General features: G+C 34.9%; 2 protein-coding genes across 2 annotated transcripts; one reads left to right on the top strand and one right to left on the bottom strand.

The window, feature by feature from the left end:
• Positions 1-604: 604 nt before the first annotated feature.
• On the top strand, positions 605-8,097 carry LOC111809972 (inactive poly [ADP-ribose] polymerase RCD1). The gene is made up of 7 exons (XM_023696478.2): positions 605-765; positions 2,255-3,502; positions 4,116-4,357; positions 4,610-4,701; positions 4,909-5,091; positions 5,169-5,261; positions 7,677-8,097. Exons 2-7 carry the CDS (start codon positions 2,376-2,378, stop codon positions 7,701-7,703), a joined length of 1,764 nt encoding a protein of 587 aa, XP_023552246.1. The 5' UTR covers positions 605-765; positions 2,255-2,375; the 3' UTR covers positions 7,704-8,097.
• A 396-nt stretch (positions 8,098-8,493) lies between these two features.
• Positions 8,494-16,116, bottom strand: SKL2 (shikimate kinase like 2). Its single transcript, XM_023697500.2, has 8 exons — positions 15,783-16,116; positions 14,931-15,121; positions 14,654-14,848; positions 13,834-13,895; positions 10,313-10,379; positions 10,107-10,225; positions 9,563-9,739; positions 8,494-8,732 (listed from the first exon to the last, which is right to left on the bottom strand). Exons 1-8 carry the CDS (start codon positions 16,017-16,019, stop codon positions 8,623-8,625), a joined length of 1,158 nt encoding a protein of 385 aa, XP_023553268.2. The 5' UTR covers positions 16,020-16,116; the 3' UTR covers positions 8,494-8,622.
• Between the last annotated feature and the right edge of the window lie 3,894 nt (positions 16,117-20,010).

Here is a 20,010-nt window from a genome sequence, read left to right as displayed (position 1 = left end):
ATATATATATTTTTTGAACTATAATAATTTAATATTATTGTTCAGACGTTGACTTTGACTTTGATGTCACTTGTACCAACCAAACCTTATCACTAATAAATATTGTCTACTTTGATATATTATTTATAGTCATCCGCGGTTTTAAAACACGTCTGGTAGTAGAGTTTTCTATACCCTTATAAGAAATGGTTTATTTCTACCTCTATTTTATATTAAAATTTATAATAATTAATATATATATATATAAATAAATAATTGCGTTAAATAAATTAGGTATATAGAAAAAAACTATAAAATAAATTTAAAGAATTAAAATATTGAGGTAATGTTAAACGAGGATAATTTTTTAAAAAATGCAATAATTCAACTCAAGCCTTTTATTTTATTTTATTTTATTTTATTTTTCATAAAATTGATATTTTTTAAAATATAATTTGTGAAAAAACTCATTTAACTATTTTAATTAATTTTGCCGTTCGAAGGTTCGTGGCAGCTAACATTAAGGCCAAGGATAAAGACATCGCCGACTTATAAGTCGTTGGCGGGAACGGTCTTACGACGCCGTTTCATCTCCATATATAAAGTCAATTTTTACCGCCCTTCGTTGTTCATACCTAAGTTTTTATTTTCTTTTTTTCTTTTTTCTTTTTTCTTTTTTTTTTCCTTGCTTGTTCTTCGCTCCTTGACCTTTTTTTTTTTTTTCTTTTATGCAAATTGAAATCCAGCGGATGGTTATGTTATTTTGTGTTACATGTCAAATTAATGGTAAGATTTTGGTTATATTGTTTTTCGCAAATTTTTTTTTTAAAGTTTCGATTGTGTTTTCAGGTTTTAATCCTCCTGTTTATGGCTGTATTTAGATTTTTGTGTTTAGGAGTGTTAATTTTGTAGTCAAAGCTGATAAAAACTTGCGGGTGACTCCGATCTATTCGATCTCAGTTATTTTGGTTAATTTTTCATGGCAGTTTTAGGTTATTTTTGTGAATTTTTGTTTGGTTTGAGACTTTGAGTTGAATGATTGGTTATGGTATTCCTAATTTAAGTGCAGAAATTTTCATTAGTTACTGGATTATTTAGGACATAGCAAGATTTTAGTATCGGTTTAAGGGGATGGGAGGAAAGATTTGGCTGTCAATTTTAAGATCAGTGTAGCATCAACTGTTGAAGCTCTTTTGTGTTATATTGTTTGTTTTCCTTTATTTTTATACATTTTTATGAAGCAATCATCGACTTTAAGACTGTTAGTTGCACCTGGTAATCTCAACTAGTTTTGCTGTGACAACAAAATCCCATTTTGTCGTCCTCTTATCTCCATTTTGTCTTAATTTATTTCCACTGATCCATGCTTTCAACTTCAGCATGCATTTGAATAAGCACATCACTACACATAGCTGTGGACAATTATGTCTAATGAATGCCCCCAGCTCTTAAAACTTGAGGATTCTTTACATTCTTCGATTAGGCAACAATAATTTTCCCCCTCCCCCTCCAAAAAAAAGGGGGTAAAAAATAGCAAATTTAAAGTTCCTTCCTGATGAATTTAGATTTTACCTGAAAAAGTGGCGTAAGCATAGTGCCTTTACTCAATTGCTCTGATCTAGTATGAAGGTGACTCTGGTAATGCCTTCTCATTGAAGAATTTGGCATAGATTAGCATGTTTAGATTTTCTCCAACATTAATCTATAGTTTTATTCTTTCAAATTGACATGAATATTTTTTGTACATTGAGTTTAATTATGCTGCATCTTGCAGTTTCGAAAGATTTTTGGTCATAAGAATCTATTTTTCTTTCTTAGCATGAATGGATAGTATACTATTTATTATCTTCCTCATAATAATGAAAAAAACCTTCAAGAGCCCCACCTCAATGTGGTGTGGTCCATTCTTGCTATTTTCAAATATTTATGGTTCTTCTTATATTACATGTTCTACATCTGATTTATTTGGATGCCCATCGCAAAACTTATGTTTCAAAGTTCTAGGAAAGAGCTGAGCATCTTAATCTTGATTGGAAGATCATGCGTGTGGAAGAAGTCTAATTTAAAAAATAAATGACGTCCTTTTTGGCGTAGACTACTAAATGTGAAAAAATAATCTGAGGTTTAGGCTTAAGTTTTCACACACCTCCAAATGTGAAAATAAACTTTTATCACTTATTCTAAATTTTCTTTCTGATGTTTGTCCACATAATTTGTCTAGTGTTTATGATTGCTCGACATTTTCTCATTTAATGGCCATATTTTCACTTTCCAGGGTTTTCCAAGATCCCAAATGGATTTATTCATAAGTCCGGTTAATGTATAGTGTGTGCTCCGGATTTGTGACACATTTTTTGGTTTGAAGTTGGGTTTAAATATTAGTGTAGGTAGTAAAAATGGAAGACAGGATCGCAAAGGTATTGGGTAGCCAGAGAGTTGCACTTGCTTTAAAAAGAAAGCGAGCAGCACAGTTTGATGCATATTCAACAGAACCAGTCTGCATGGAGCACAAGTGGCCTACCTTGACTTCATTAAGTAGGGTGGGAAAGAGACGGAAGCTAGGTGGATGTAGCAGCAGATTTGCAACCTCTGAAACTCGTTTTAAACCCTTGTACAGAGGTTATTCAAATTTTATGAAAAGTGGGATACCAAAACACATAATGTTTTATGAAAATGGCGAGTGGATTAACTTTCCCCGTGATCTTCTTGATTTGGTTGTGGAAGATCTGCAGGTGAAGAAAGCATCTTTGGAAATCAAGTTTAACGGACAGCACTGTGTTCTAGACTTTTTGCATATGTTTTTCTTGGACTTAAATACGGGGTTGCAACAACCTCTTGCATGGATTGATGCAGCAGGGAGCTGCTTCTTTCCTGAGATTTATTGTGCAGATACAAATGAATGCTGCCATTCCAATAATTTTGAAAATAAAGAACCACAGGTTGAAGAAACTCATGGGTCTAATGTAATCAAGTTGCAGTTGGAAATTGAAATAGGTGAAGTTGACCGATCGAGTTTGAAGGTGTGCAGTGGGGAGTCAAATGATTATGTCAAGCCGTCCGGACCTGACGAAGAACTTGCTTATGACCGTGATATGGAAGAAGTTGGGGATAGTTGTGGTAGAATACCTATTGGAAAAACATATGGCGTTGTACCAGAACTTAAAGAATTGGATGTAAACCTCATCTCTGGGACTCAATATGTGAGCGGAGGATTGGATACCAGAACCGTGGAGAAAATATTTCGTGATGGAATGATGAGCTCTGATGGTAGTGTAGAGATACTTAATATAAAACACTGCATTGACGCTTCAATGCAATCTCAATTAGAGCTTTTCAATAAGCAAATAGAAATGATCAAAGTGTACAGAGGGGATGCAAATGTTCGTTATGCTTGGCTTCCTGTTTCTAAAACAGAAGTATCTAGCTTGATGATGTATGGAATTGGGCATTGTGGGGTTTCTTCAATCAGATCCATATATGGCACTGGTGTTCACCTCACAGCTGTCAATTGCTCAAATGTCAGGTGGTTAGATTTTTTCAGAACAATAATCATCTTTTATATGATTTTGAACTCGTATAAAGTATGTGTTGGCTACCATCTTCGCTTAATGTTTGAGATCCCCTATTTATTTGTGCCATTGGGGGAGGATTTTTTTTAAAGAAAAAAAATTATTTTAATGTAACTCTGTTACCCTCTTCTTGGATTTACATTTATTGTTAAGAAAAATAATTATTTTATTTATTTGCCATAAAAAAACTCAACTTTTTTAATGTTTGCAGTTCTTTTACCATCTTCTCTTGTTTTGAGTGATTTTATCATTTGTGCACAGTGATTTCCGGTTTCTTGGAAAGTGTTTTCAAGTGATTTTTGTCAATGACGGCCGAGAGAATTGGTTTCTGAATGACTTTTACTTTGGTTAAGTGGACTAGAAATATATATAACTCGTCCAACTCAGTAAATTTTCGTCTTATTATACATCCACCTGCCCTACATGTTTTGCTTATTGTTCATCTGGCACGACAATTTCATATAATGTATCTATGTTGACTGGTATTCTCATGTTACAATTTGTCCTATGCTTGGTAAATGCATACCATATTGCTTTCAGAAGATTTGATCTTTTGTTTATTTACAGTGCAAGTCATTGCGATATTGATGACAATGGAGTGCAGCATCTGGTATTTTGCCGTGTAATATTGGGAAACGTGGAACTTCTTCACCCTGGAAGCAGACAATTCCATCCAAGTAGCAAGGATTTTGACTGTGGAGTGGACAACCTTAAAGAACCAACATATTACGTTGTATGGAGAATGAATATGAGTACTCACATCTATCCAGAATCTGTTGTCAGCTTTAAGGTTGCTCCCAGTCCCAAAGGTGACCATCTTCCCTGGTTTCACTGTTTGTTGGGAGGAGATAGTGACTCAATTCTTATTTCCTTGATAAGTTTTACAAATCCTGCTCTAGAACAGCCATATTTTTCTTAGAGATGTTACTGTACTGATGGTTGGAAATGATACTGTTGATTACAGTTTTTTTTTTTTTTAAATTTTACTTAAACTAGTAGAAATCTAATGAATACATGGAATGGTATTCTGAGCACTTATTGATGCTAGTCCATGCATGCAGTTGAATGCCATACTAATGATGTTTCGGGGATCACGGCATCTCGTCAAGGGTCTCCTGACCAAATACAGTTGGAGTCTTCAGTAGTTAATGCGGTAAGCCTCCAAATTTATCAATTGATTTATGTCTATAGCATTGCAGCCATTCATTATGAATATGAAGGTTCAAAACATGGGCTGTGGTTCATGTTTGTTGTTTTCCTGAAGATGGCATTTGGTGAGCTGTGTCAAAGCATGAGAACTTTATTTATATTTGATCTTTTAGCACGTGGCTTTACTTGCAAATATTAAACTATCTTTTAGGTTAGCGATGGCCAACCTTCAGATATTTTGAGATCTCACGACAGAGCAGTTAGTGTGGGTTCCAACTCTATGAAAACGCCCAAGTCTCCATGGATGCCTTTCTCCATGTTGTTTGCTGCTATCTCTAATAAAGTTTCTTCTAAAGACATGGAATCTATTAATGTGCAATACGAACAATTCAGGGTAATTTGAAATTTGAATTTTATGTCATACTTCGTTTTCTCTCTTTTCATGTTATTTATCTTGATGCTGTTTTCTAGGCCAAGAAGATGAATCGTGATGATTTTGTAAGACAGCTGAGACTGATAGTTGGAGATTCTTTGTTGAGGTCTACAATAACAAGTCTTTCCAAGGTCATCTTCTGCTGCTTCTTTTTTTTCCTATAAAAAAAAATTCTTTGATTCTCTATTTCTTTCCAAATTCATTCTATTTTTGGTACTTTGACCTCTATACATGAAATTTCAACATCTCTCTTTTTGGACATGAAACAAACTTTTCATTGTTAGATGAAAAATAAAAATCATGAATATAAACACCCAAGAGGAGTGAAAGATAACGAGCAACCAAACCAAAAAGGGAAAACCGCCCAAGACATACAAGGTAAGATAGAACAATAAGGAACAAGACACCCTAGGGAGAAACAAGCTGACTAAAATGGCAAGAAAGCAAGACCGCGAAACCAAAGTGACATTGAATCTAAAACTGCCCAATGTTTCTCTTTGACCTCTATACATGAAAATTCGGGTAAAAAATAAATCACAATCTTTTGAGATTGCATTAGTAATTTGTTAACTTAGTTACTTTATTCAGGATGTTTAAATTATTTAGTCCTTTAAACCTCCTAGTCTTAGACAAGATGCCCAAAAATTGGAAACATGCTAGCTAGTTAATGATTATTGATTTTAGAATTAAAGTACGACAAAGTAAAAATCAAATGCATTTTTTGGAGCTTATAATCCTGTTGTCAGTTATCAATGTAAATCCACCCCACCCCACGTGGAAATAAACCATACAAAAGTGGCAAAGACATGGTCGTATTTATTAAAATGTCAATTAAAAATTTAATACATTTTTACTTTTAAAAATTTTTAATTGTAAATTGTATTGTTCACATTTAAGAAATACTACAAAGAACATAAAAAAATTGCCGTACCAGTACCTATGGAAAGTTGAAAAGGCCAATGACATGCTTCTAATGACACAATGTTTGTTACAAAAGCTTGTAAGAAAAGTGAACCGAGCATAGCTCAAGATTAAGACATTATATCTTCGACAGTTATAGATGTTTGAATCCTCACCCTGCATGTTATTGAACTCATTAAATAGGAAAGGCTTATAAGTAGAGAAAAGTATGACGAACAATTTCCAATGATACAATGTGTGTATCATAAGAATATTCAAAACAAATAGTGCCACATTGAATTATATAAATCACTTATTTGGACATCACAATGAATTATATAAACCACTTATTTGGACATGAAGCTTTTCACTCTCAACACTGGAGCATAATTGCAAAACGTCATCCAGAAATAGTTGGTAGAGTTCACCAATGTAGGAAATAGATGATGTTTTGTTTATTGTAAAGTCTAATATGCATCACTGTAAGTACAGCTAAGTTGTAGACATGAGATGAGATAACTGATTTGTCTTTGCATGTTTACTCTATATATCTTTATTTATTTATTACAAATTGATTCAACTTTTTAACAGTGGTGTCTATTCAGTCTCCAACATTTAAGAAGTCTCATTTACATTCTTTAACAGTGGTGTCTAACCAGTCAGTTCTTACCATCAACATCATTATTCAAGTATTTATGTGGCACATTGCTTGGATTAACGAGTGATTATTTAGCATGACCTAGCAAGTAACTAGGTGGCACAAGTTAGCTAATGGGATAAAATAAAATAGGGCATATGAGCCAAAAAAAAAAAAAAAAAAAAAAAAAAAAACGTATTATACGGGTAGATAAAATATATTTTTTGGTCGCATGCTTTTAGTTTGTCCCAACTAACGTGCTTTTTGTGCGATCATCTGTAATAGCCCAACCCCACCGATAGCAGATATTGTTCTCTTTAGGTTTTCCCTAAATATTTTTTAAATGTGTCTGCTAAGCAGATATTGTTCTCTTTAGGTTTTCCCTAAATATTTTTTAAACGTGTCTGCTAGGGAGAAATTTCAACACCCTTACAAAGAATGCCCCATTCCCCTCTCCAACCAATGTGGGATCTCACAATCCACCCCACTTCGAGCTCCAGCGTCCTTGCTGGCACTCGTTCCCTTTCTCCAATTGATGTGGGACCCCCAATCCACCCCCCATCAAGCTCAACGTCCTTGCTGGCACATTGCCTCGTGTCCATTCCCCTTTGGAGCTCAGCCTTCTCGCTGGCACATCGCCTGGTGTCTGGCTTTAATACCATTTGTAATAGCCCAAGCCCATCGCTAGTAGATATTGTCTTCTTTGGGCTTTCCCTCAAGATTTTTGGAGCACGCTGCTAGGGTAGGTTTCCACACCCTTATCAAGAATGCTTCATTTTCCTTCCCAATTGATGTACGATCTCATATCATCACTTATTGCTTTGTTCTCCTCTCCAATCGATGTAGGGTCTCATATCATTACTCATGGGTGATTAATGAAGTTGGAGAGATTCATTTGTAATTTTTTTTAAAAAATTCCAGTGCATTTGGCTTGAATAATTTTTTGTGAGAAATCTGTTTTCGTTAGGATGTCCAATGTTTTTCTACTGAAACTTCCTCTTTCTTGCAGGTGCCACTGAAATCATCCAGTCCATAACGTTTGGATTCGACCCAACGTGGACAAAGTGCTTTTAATGGTAATAGTTATATGATGCTTTTGGTTAGAATGTGTCGACATAAAATTGTGAATATCTCTCGAACATATGTTCATAAATGTGCCGACTGTAGAAGCTCATTTTGCTAGTGATTATTTTTCCAATCGTCGGGATGTCGGGTTTTTCTGTTTTAAGCTCTTGCAATGTACTTTGTCGTGTGTCTATTTCTTCGAATTTAGCGTTTCCAAGTTTTCATTTTATGCCGAAGGATTTTGGTTATTGATTATTGAATGTTAGTATGGATTAGGTGTGGGAAGTTGTCGGGAATGAGACGAGCAAAATGTACTTGTGATCTCATCATATTGTAATGAAAGTTAATTGAAATTCGTATTGAAATCTCTTCTTGTCATCTTTCTATCTCGTGTCGTTCATGTATCCTTTTTTTTGCCCTTCTCCATTTCAGGGTTTTTTTTTTTTAATATCTCAACAAAAAAAATGAACGGTTAAATTAAAAAGATCAGTAATCTTCTATTAAATAAAATAAAATAATATTATACATTATACATAAATCTAAATTTGTAATTTGCAATGTCGACAGGTTTACAAATCAAATAAACAAAAACTTAAAAAGTTTAAAACTAAATTTAATAAAATTTACTAAATCTTAATGAAGATGCCAAGCTGTAAAAGTTTTACCGGCACGAATATGAAAAAAGGGTAAGTTCATAATTTGATTCCACCCAATGAATAATGTTACATATATTTCTTTTTTTTAAAAAAAAAAAAAAAAAGAAAAAAATCACATTTTTAACAAACCCTTTTTTTATTCAAAGGTACAATTGAGGGTGGAGGAGTGAAATCACCAGAAAATTTGTTAATTGAAAGCTTAATGTGGAAATAAAGAGCCGCAAAGCCTCTGTTTCAGGCACTGGTCTTCTTTGTGTTTTCATCAGAAGCAGGATCCCATCCAGGAGGTTTGATGTTTGGCCAGTCACCACGACATCCCAATCGGATGTAAAGACTTTTCTTATCTACAATAACATAGCAGAGGAAATCGCTCAATCGGTCGAAATATAAACGAACCACACGAACTGAAATTATTCAAACTGCAAAGAAAATCGACAGCCTCCATGTTTCGATCTTTAATGTATTAATGTACAAACAAATCAAAGATCGAAATAAATTGCAAATTTGGAAACATGATGACGAACTATTCCTAGGCTGCCTCAGCAAAGCTGTGGCTAAGCATTCTATTAGGTACCCTAACACACACAAAAAAAACACAAAAACAGAAGTAACACTAAGATAGTAATGTATTAGAATATCAACATAAATTACAATAAAACAATATCCTACTAATATTTTCGATAAATACTTATTCTTGTTGTTCGAGTGTTTTTTGAGTCATAACAAACAACTCAAAGTTCAAGCTAAACAAGAAACTCCATATCGACACAATCGTGAGATTCATATTACATGTCAGTATGATATCATATTCGTATTGATCATAATTCAATGGCATAAGATCTGATATTAGTCTCCTATCTATCAGTAATGCTGTCTGAAGTATGTGTGTGTGTGTATATACAGACATGTATATGCATATGCATTAACATTCTCCTAATTTTATCTCAACATGCAGCAAGAAATAAGCAATGTTTCTGTGTGAGATGTAGTGGGTACGAAATGGCGAACCCGATGAATGTATTCCAAACATACCCGATGAATGTATGCTAAACATAACTTTAAATTAGAAATACTCCATAGTTTATATAAGGATTGATTTTGTTTAGAAAAACAATTTTTTATGCAAGTTATTCCAAACACACTAGAATTCGAGATTGGGTGAAACAAAGTATACCTGGAAGGTTTTTGTCTGACAGAATAAGTTGCTTAAGGGCACTTAATGCTGCTTGAGCCACTGCTTTGGAATGAGCATCATCCCAACCTTGAAGTTTAACTACAACTTCTGCGTTTGAGTATGCTACCTTACTGTCTTGCATATGTCTCCTAGCTTCTTCCTTAGCTGCACTTTCATCTGCATTTAAAGAACCAAGTTCAGAAAAGTTGCGACGATGCGGGATTCTTCCAACCCCTCAATATTAGAGGAAAAACGGAGCCTAAGGAACCTTGCCCGGAAGGGGCTCTCCTGTTTCATACTGGCTTGACACTTATTTACCGATAAAGCATAAAAAATTAATGATCTGACAAGGATGAATGAAGTAAAAGTAAGATCAACCGAGATTCAGGTTCTGAAAAACAGCTTTATCGAGTGAAAGAAATCCATAGGACAATGAAAGTAAATGCTTAATTTAATCCCATAGAGATGATAAATGTTTCTCTTCTTTCTTTTTCTATTTCTTTTGGAACTAAATAAAACAGAGACAATGTATGGAAGAAGTTACCCATAGCCTCGGTTTGTGAAAGCCAGACAGTGAATCCTGCATAAAGATGTCTCCAAGTATCAGTTCTTCCTGCAGCTCCCGGTCGACCACCTAGCGTTGCGACAACAGTACGTACATGGCTGCGTAATCAACAGGAAAGAGAACATACATTCTCCAATTCTATTAATCAAGCAAATGCTAAAAGGATGGACAAGTTTTGGATATACCTGCTTAAACTTTCTAATACAGCGTTTTCTGCTTGTGCTACAGCATCAGAGCCTTCGGCAAGCATCCCTGGAATTGATTAGTCATTAACACACTGCAAAATCGGGGATAAAAGTCATTTCAAGCATGTAACGCAATTTTGCTTCTGTCTGAGTTGGCACTATCAAATCTTGAGGTAAATGGTAAATCTTAGGAACCTGATGTTAAACCTCCTATTGTAAATATGCATGCGAGGATAGTTAGTTAACCTTAGTAGTTTGGGTTAATTCTTGGGTAAATCCTTTTAGTTTTTAATTTTGTGTTTTGAATTTTTAGTTTGTTCCAATTCACTATACATATAAATAGAGAATTGCTCTCTTGTATTCATTAACATTGATTGGTAATATTGAGTTTAGACTCCTTGGAGAGAATTTCCCCTGGTTTCTTTGGCTACACCAATTTTCTAAAAAATCCAAGTTGTAGATTTGAAAATAATTGGATAAGAACAAAACACCCTCCGCCTATCTTTTAATGGTATAATATACTTCACTTTGGCCATAGGCCTTAATGGTTTTTTTTTTTTTTGAATCATGCAAAAGGCCTCATACGGCTGGAGATAATTGTCCTCACTTATAAACCATGAACCGAATGTGGAACTTGTTAGTATTCCTCACACAATTGTTGGAGTATCTTTCAATGTCTACCTCTGCATCCAAAGATGAGAAATCCACGCAGGGAACACCCTCGTGGAAAATATTGAAAAAATTCAAATTGGGTCGGATCGAGGTTATGTAAGTTCCTTGCCTCCTTAAGGAATGAACTGAGCCTCTTTCTTTCTATTATTATTTGTTTTAATGAGTGAGCTTGGAGTATGGGCGAGTCTCGCAAGTCTTGAGGCAAAAACACACATCTATCTAGAATTTGTTGAAACTAAACTTGAGTAGCAGAAATTCTTCTAATACTCTCGTAGAACCCACTATGCTCACACTAGAAATTTCCCTTTCATAAAACTACATTTATTGTAGCTAAACTTCACACCACTAAAAAAAATGTTGATGTGAAAATCAATTAATGAGAGTAGTACCCTTACTACCGCAGTATAAGAGACTTCCCTACGAGTATCTAAGGTCAGTATCAGCGCATCAACACACTTGGCTAGGTTTATTTTTGGGTTTAATTGCACGGTCTTGCTCAAGGTTCTGAAAGGCGTTGGGTTGGGTCACACGAGTATAGCTTTGCACCTGAGGGCAATGGAGTGTACTCAGCCCACGTGCAGAGTGATACCCAAAATATTGAGTTTAGAGAGGTGAGGCCCTCCATCCATCTCATAATGTCTTGGTGGTAGCTCTAACCATCGCCAATCGAAAAGTCCAACGTATTTTGGTCAATGGAGGAAGTTCAACCGATGTCCTATCTTTGACAACATTTAATGCAATGAACCTGGGAAGAGAGCGACTAAGGAGCTGTCGAACCCTTCTCAAATTTGGAGGGGAGAAGGTTTGGTGAGCTTTCATCTTTCATATATACGGATTTAATTCCCAAGCCACGTGCCAAAACTCATATCGAAACCCAACTTCTGAGGTTATGGCCCAAGGTCCTACCTAGCCCTCTTCGAGCTTGTCTTTGACACTCGTGTCCCCTCATTCTCTCGAACCTTGCGTATGTCTCGACTTAGCTTCAATGCACACTCTTGGTGTGTTGGATGATGCACCGTCTTCCTCAGTCGCATCATGGCACTTCTCAATTTTGACCCTCATGTGACCGAAGGGGCGCCACTTGAGAGTCGCCTCTTGTCTATCTTGCGTGTGGGGGTCACACCCTACTTTCTCTTAGTGAGGTTGTGACACTCTCCCCCACTTAACTTAGTCATCATCCTCGATGACTTTCTCGGGGGCACAATTGTACCGATTCTAAAGGCAACATTGAACTTTCCATGACCTTTGGGGAAAACTCCAAGTCAGTAGGGAAGATGGTGAACTTCCTTGTGGTGGATTGTTCTTTAGCTTACAACGCATTCTTAGGGAGACCAACGCTACACGAATTAAAGGCCATTCCATCAGCTTACCGCCAAGTCATGAAATTTCCAACGCCACATGGTGTTGGGATGATAAGGGGGGAGCAGAAAGCTTCAAAAAGAATGCTATCTGAAGAAACAAGAATGGTGGCAATCACCATGGATGTTCGACAGTGGGAGGCCGAGGCCGACCCCTGCAACAGAGAATTTCTAAGTTTTTCGCTTTATTTCTGCTTTGTTATGATTGGTGTCTTTTCGGTTTCTTCTCACACACACTCTTTCTTCTTTACTCAGTGGAAGTTGAAATTTTTAGAGAATATGCAGCTCTTTGCTGGCTTGCAGCCCTCAGAAGAATCAATACTAAAGCTATATTTTTTGTCTTTGGTCGTAACTGGTGTGTAAGAGCATGGCAGAGGATATGAATCATATTTCGTGGGCCTTTTCACATCCATAAAATGGAATTTCTTGGGGTAGAATTTTTGTTTTTTTCTAGTTCAATGAGATGATAGAAGTAGTTTTGAGTCCTCAAATCAAGAAGAAGAATTGCATGAGGAGGTAGTGCAATTAGCGCTTCCTTCTAGACTACTCCTAATTCACATTTATTTTGTGATTACCCACTATTTTTTGTTACCAAAAATTAGGGATTTTTTTGTGCAAGTTTCTGTGCTTCCCTTTTGGCTTGGTAGTCCTCTTTTTTGGTGAGGGCCTTCCATTCTGCACTTTTCTAAAAGATGAGAAATAAAGAAACAGGTACATCATATTCTGACCTCAGAATCAGTATAGACCAAATTATTAAATTGTTAGTAGTCAAGGAAATCCGTTTTTCTCTCTAGAGAAACTCCGTGTTTATGGTGAAAACGGATAGAAGTTTAAAAGACCCTTGTTAGTAATCACGGATCTCCACAATGGTATGATATTGTCCACTTTGAGCATAAGCTCTCATGCCTTTGCTTTGGGCTTCCCAAAAGGCCTCGTACCAATGGAAATACTATTTTTGCTTATAAACCCATGATCATTCCTTAAATTAGTCAATGTCGGACTCCATCCCAACAATCCTCAACAATACCCCCCTCAAACAAAGTAGACTATAGAGCCTCCCCTGTGGCCTATGGAGCCCTCGAGTAGCCTCCCCTTAATCGAGGCTCAACTCCTTTTTTGGAGTCTTCAAACAAAGTACACCCTTTGTTCGACACTTTAGTCACTTTTGACTATACCTTCGAGGTTCACAATACTTTGTTCGAGATTTAAGGATTTTATTGACATGGTTAAGTTTAGGGCATGGCTCTAATACCATGTTAGTAATCACAGATCTCCACAATAGTATGATATTTTCCACTTTGAGCATAAGCTCTCGTGGCTTTGTTTTGGGCTTCCCCAAAAGGCCTCAATACCAATGGAGATACTATTCCTTGCTTATAAACCCATGATCATTCCCTAAACTAGCCAATGTGGGACTCCATCCCAACAATCCTCAACAACCCTGACGGTAATTAGTGACATCGAAGCAGGGCTAGAGTAAATAGTACTTACATGAATCAATGTTCTGCTTGGAAAACGTTTCCAGCAATTCTTTTGTACTCAGTGGAGTATACCTAAGAATGATGCCAATAAAATTTCTCAGATGAAAGTTTGACAAAATTAGCAGGAACAATTGTAGAGAGGGGTAGTGTTTTTTAAAGCCTTGGGCACACTAGAGCACAATAGCCCCCCATGGCTCAAGTACGAGGCGAAAAAAAGTGTGGGCTTTTATGAATGCACAAAAGAAATATGTAAATAATTTATTTGTGTATGAAGAAATATTGTATGACAAATAATAACGTGATAAAATTTTAAGAAAGCATAGTTTTTATTTGAGATTATAGGGTAACAAACAAAGACATTTTAAGAATATTAATAGATTTCTTCCTCCGAGTTGAGACTTTCTGGAGGGAAATAAATTTATGCCCCAAAACTTTGAGGTTATATAAGCCTCAAACTAATAGTTGTATTAATTTAAACTTTAAACTTGCCTTAGTAGGCATTGAGCATTGAGGCATGCCATGGGCCTAGGCACACGGTTAAGTGGGCTTTTCAAAACACCAAGAGGGCATAAATTTCTCAAAGTCTTTGATGTTAATAATTGAAAAATGGGAGTTAACGTTGTTCTTACCTATGATAACTGATGAAGTATGTACTATCTGGAGATAAAATATTTACCTTGTTTAAGTTGTCATGTTACAAGGCCACAATTCAGTTGATGAACATTACAAACAATCAGTCGTTTCAAATAAACTAGCAATTTATGTGACGACCATTATCAACTTAGACCATTGGAAGATTAAAATGACCCAAGATAGAGTAAACACCATACCCAAGTCCAACTGCGAGTTCATGAGCAACTTTTTGGTTAATATCTGTCGAATCCCCTATCAAATATATAGATGTTCCCTTTAGAAGCTGTGTAGATCCTGCTGTTAGGGATTCCCAAGACTCTACAATGTCGGGCCATTTCAAGTCTGGATCATGCTTCTTTAAGCTTATAACTAGTTGATCTTCATCAATATACCTGTTCAACATAAGCAATGTCATATTCAGAAATTGAAATTCATACTGGATGTAGTAGGTTATCTACAATGACAACGACAAACCATATTGTTTCTGCAGGTTTAATCTTCTCAAATAGTTGCTTTGTTTCCAGAAGAGTAACAATAGATCCCAAGCGTCGTACTCTAATAGTCAACGAGGTTTCATTTGCATCCACAAAAGCATCTTTTGAACTTCGAATGTCTTGAGTCTCAAGTTGTAACCTCAGTTCCACTTCAGAAGAACCATCGGTGAACTGCATGAAATTTCATCCAGTAAATAGGGGGGTAAGAGACTGGGGAACGAAGAAAATCATCCTTATTGGATGAATGCATGAAATATAAAGTGCTAATGCTTATATGATGTTAGAACTCGTCATCTAATGGCCACAACACATGCTACCTTAGCAATTATTATAATGTTTCCTGCCATTTCTTATGCTATTCTAGTGAGTTATGATAATTACCAGATACATAAACCAATTTGTTTCAAACGTTATGTGCAATAAACTAATGCAAATGGATTGATTATTCATTGCTAATAAACTCTTTACATGTCTTACAAAGACAACACATAAACACAGCACTCAAAATTTCACCACAGCTTCAACAAGGCATTTGCATACAAAACTTCAGCTCTGTAACCTCTAGTTCAACGAATGTTGATCAAATACACCGTTCTAGAGATAACGAGTGGAAAAGAGAAGCACATTCTAACAATAATCAGTCCAGATACAATCCTTACCACTTTTGGAAGGAAATGCGAAAGGTTATCCAAGAAATACTTCCAAAAATCATGAACGCGGCTAGTACAGACTAAACAACAAAGAGATTCAACAAAATAAAAGAAGCGACATACAATTCAGAGTTCCAATTTTTCCACAAACTAAACAAAAAACATCGTAGAAGAAGAAGTACCTCGTAATCCAAAGTGCGAACTGGAGCGGTGCTGGAGGAGCAGTTACGAGTGAAACGGGAACTGAAACGAGAAGTTGCAGGAGAGAGGCCGGTACAGGAAGTGAGACCGATGGAATTGGAAGCGAATTCAACGCCATTGGAGCTAGAATAGAAGATCGGAGAGGAGGATACCTCGAGGTTTCTTATAGGGTTTTGCGAAAAGAAACACAGAGCGCTGGTAAAGCTCGCCGAAGCCATTAGAGCTTCGCGCCAAGAAAATGGATAAGGAGATTACAGGAGGCGCGATCGGCACATGGTGGCCGGAGTCTTTCGAATTTTATATTCAGCGTTCCAAAATGAGCCCAGAACTTGATACTTATACTGTGGGCTCAACGACGCCTTTCAAGGCCCAATTTCTTTTGTACCTAAAAGGCCGGCCCAATTTCTTTTGTACCTAAACGGCCGGCCCAATTTCTTTTGTACCTAAAAGGCCGGCCCAAATGTCTTGTTAATGGGCCCTTCAAAAGAAATGTTATTTAATTTTTATTTAATTTTTGTTATTTTTCTTTTCAATTTTTTAATAAGATAAAAGGAAAAAACTTATTTTATATAATAGGTTTTTTAAATTAATTTTAGAATATTAAATCAGAGAAAAAAATTCGTGTTTCAGGTAAAAAATTACTGATACGGTCTTTAATTTCGAGCAGTTATCTTTTTACTCATTTAATTTCGAGCAGTTATCTTTTTACTCATTTTGTTACAGACGATCACAAGTAAAATGAGACTCGAGCTGTTCATAGTATATTTAATAATTTCCCTTCTTATTTTTATATATCTCGTTTTGTACACATCATGTAAGAGTTCAAACCCACCGCTAGCATATATTGTCTGCTTTGTCCCGTTACATACTGTCGTCAGCTTAACGGTTTTAAAATGCGTCTATTAATGAGAGGTTTTCACACCCTTATCAGAAATATTTCGTTTCCTTGTCTAACCGATGTGGAATCCCATAATCCACTCCCTTTGGGAGGCAGCATCCTCATTGGCACACCGCTCAGTGTCTGTTCGGACTCTCGGCTCAGTGTGACCTAATTTTATTATTATTTGGTGGAAAACGACAAAAAGGTGGGGCCCAAATAGATGGGAGGGAGCAGTCATAATACATACAATTCAGCACACGTCACATCATGCATCCTCTTTTCATACCATGCATTTTCAAAACCTACCATTATTAATGAATGATTCACTGCATACTATGGGATAAAATTTTATATTAAAAAATATATATAATTTTATTATATTATTATTTTAATATTAATATTAAAACTTTATGACAATGTCAGAGTGTCACAGCTTCTGACAACTTATTTTTCCATCCACCCCCTCTTGATTTTGGGATTTTCAAATTCACCCCTCTAATTTGTTTTATTTACTATTTTATTCTAAAATTTTATGAATACACTTGAGAGATTTAAAAAATATATATTCTCTTACGTTTTTTTAACACGTCTTGTCCTCACTCACATGTTTCTTAAGAAAATTCTTATAAGATCACCGAATAAATAAATGTTCAAAACCGAGCATGCTTAACTTTGAAGTTCTTATGATTGAGTTATTGAAAAGAACCGTGTATTTTATCAGTATAAATGATCATTTTCATATTTTTTACGTATTTTTTTTATATATAATCATATTTTTTATACGTTTTTTTTAAAACATGTTTAGTGAGAAATTTCAAAATGCTTATAACGTATTCTTGATATTAGATGATCGAGAACAGTTTGCCAACCACAGTTCTCGATCAAGTAGAGGTCTAGTAGAATGATTGAGATTCGAAAGCAACGGCGATGGTTTGGAAGCTGTTGAAAGCCGGAAGTTGTGGTTGTTCTCTTTTCAAATAGACTTATAACGATAGATGATCGGTAGCGGTAAAAGCTTCACTGATTGAGTTAGGTTTTGGCTTTGACTCTGATACCAACCCCAACTCAAGAGGAAATTTTGATATTTATACCAAGATCAGTGCTCTGATATAGAATTGGAATTGAAGAGGTGTATTTTCATTGATATTCATAACCTTTAAACAGGATAAAAGCTACCCGCTAATACCTAAAAAAGGAAAATATAAACTAATTAAATATTGAGAATAAAATAAAATAGAAACAATATTAAGATATAATATATATATATATTTCATAAATAATATATTCTCCAAATATTATATTTCAACCGTTATTGAAAAGGAACGTGTATTTTGTTGTTATATATGATAATTTTTTTTTTTTTTTTTTACGTATTTTTTAACCATTGTATCCTCGAGCATCGACTTTATTTTTTCGTAAGGATCAATTGACATTTTGCTGACGTCATCATTAAGCATCGACGGGGAAGGATCTAGAGACAAAATAGCAAGAATATTTGGACCAAGGAATAAATAAAGAGAAAAGAAGTGTCTAAAGTAAATTACGTATAATTTTAAATACATTCTAATACTCATTAAAAATAAATAAAAAGAATAAATAAAATAAATAGCCCGCCTTGAATGCCGGGTAGAAAAGGAAAAGACTGCCCGAGAGGACAGGACTAATAAAGAATGGTCACAATCGGAGTATAATAGGTTTGGATTGCCCGTGCTGCCCAACGGAAAAGGGTAGAAAGGACAAAGGAGCGACACTGGTGCTAGGGTGACAGGGCCGTCAGCGAGGCATCAATCATAAAGCAATGGATTACAAAATGATTTCCAAATTATTAAATAAATTAAAAACGCTCTCCACGGTGATTGGCGGTGACGCTGGGTGCTGTGTCTTTGACCGTGTCGCTTAGCCACTGCTGCTCTTTTTGAAATGTCACTTTCACACGTGGGAAGAATTTGTAAGCGTGTGTGTGATTGCTTTATTTATTTATTCTTTTGTCCCCGCGAGAATATCGCCTTATAATGCGTTGTGTTGTGCCATAGAAATTTTATAATTTTAACTTTACTCTCTCCCTTTATAATTTTAAATATTTTGTTTAAAATTAAATTTCAAATTAAATATGCATTAAATATTTATAAATAAGAATTAATACTTCTAATAATATTGAGAATTTTAAGATTATATTTCCAATTAAATATTTATCCCAAATATTTATTGATTGGTAAATTAATAAAATTTCTATATGTTTATACTGAGTTTTTTTTTTTTTTATAAAAATTTTATAAAATAATAATAATAAAACGTTGGCACAATAATTACATTAAATTAATAAAAATACCTCTAAATTTTATATTTATTTTTAAAATATCCTTAAACGGGGTATAATTTTATTAATAACCTTTAATTTTTAAAATGTCAAAAAAATATATATTATTATTGTTTAAAAATACTTATAAAATTTTAAACATTAACCTCTTTAATTTTAAAATAAAAAAGTTATTACCACCAATATATTGGTATAAATTGTCTTTTTACCATTCATAAATTATCTAAATGTAACAGTAATTTTATATTTTTTTAAAAAAATTAAAAGTATTAATAAAAATTTAGAAAACATTGAGTATTTTTAAAACATTTTTTAAATAAAGATACTTTTTAATTTCTTTTTTAAAGTATAAAATGTTTTGAAAAAGTTTGTTATTTTATTTTAGACAAATTGTAAATTTTAGGGTTTTTTTTTTAATATTTTAATTTAAAAAAAAGGATGAAATCAAGGACGGTAGGGTTCAGTATAGCACACGTCGCTATCCAGATCTGACGGAAGACAGGGATTGCAGGGGCCCGAAAATCAAGGGTGTTGGATTTCGCCACGTGGAATTACAGTGTAATGATGGTGAAATAATTTGACAATTCGGTTCTGCAAATGAATGTTATTGACCGACGTGGGTGTGGTTATATCAATGTGGTAATTCCCATAGTTTTTAATATAATATAATGTGTACATTCATTAATATAGTAGTTTTTAATTTAAATATTAATATTAAAAATTTTGATTATTTGAAAAGGTCAATATCATGACCCATTTCGTACCGACTTGAGTTCGGTTGTGTTCCAACCCATGTTCGGCTCGTTGGGTCGTCAATCATACAGGCTACGCTTTAACGCATGCATGTCTTAACACATCATTCATTCAAACACGTCTACTCGACTCTCGTCTAATCAACGTCTCATTTTCATCCTCAACGTTAAAATATCTTAACATGACACAAAATTATAACTTGATTTATCGTTTCAGTGCAGGAAACTGCCTATATCAAAAGGTATAGCGACTGACCTAG

The sequence above is a fragment of the Cucurbita pepo genome, chromosome 14 (assembly GCF_057944985.1).
Source record: "Cucurbita pepo subsp. pepo isolate OVF chromosome 14, ASM5794498v1, whole genome shotgun sequence".
Lineage (NCBI taxonomy): Eukaryota > Viridiplantae > Streptophyta > Magnoliopsida > Cucurbitales > Cucurbitaceae > Cucurbita > Cucurbita pepo.
The sequence above is the reverse complement of the archived record's forward strand: the minus strand, read 5'-3'. Positions and strand labels throughout refer to the sequence as shown.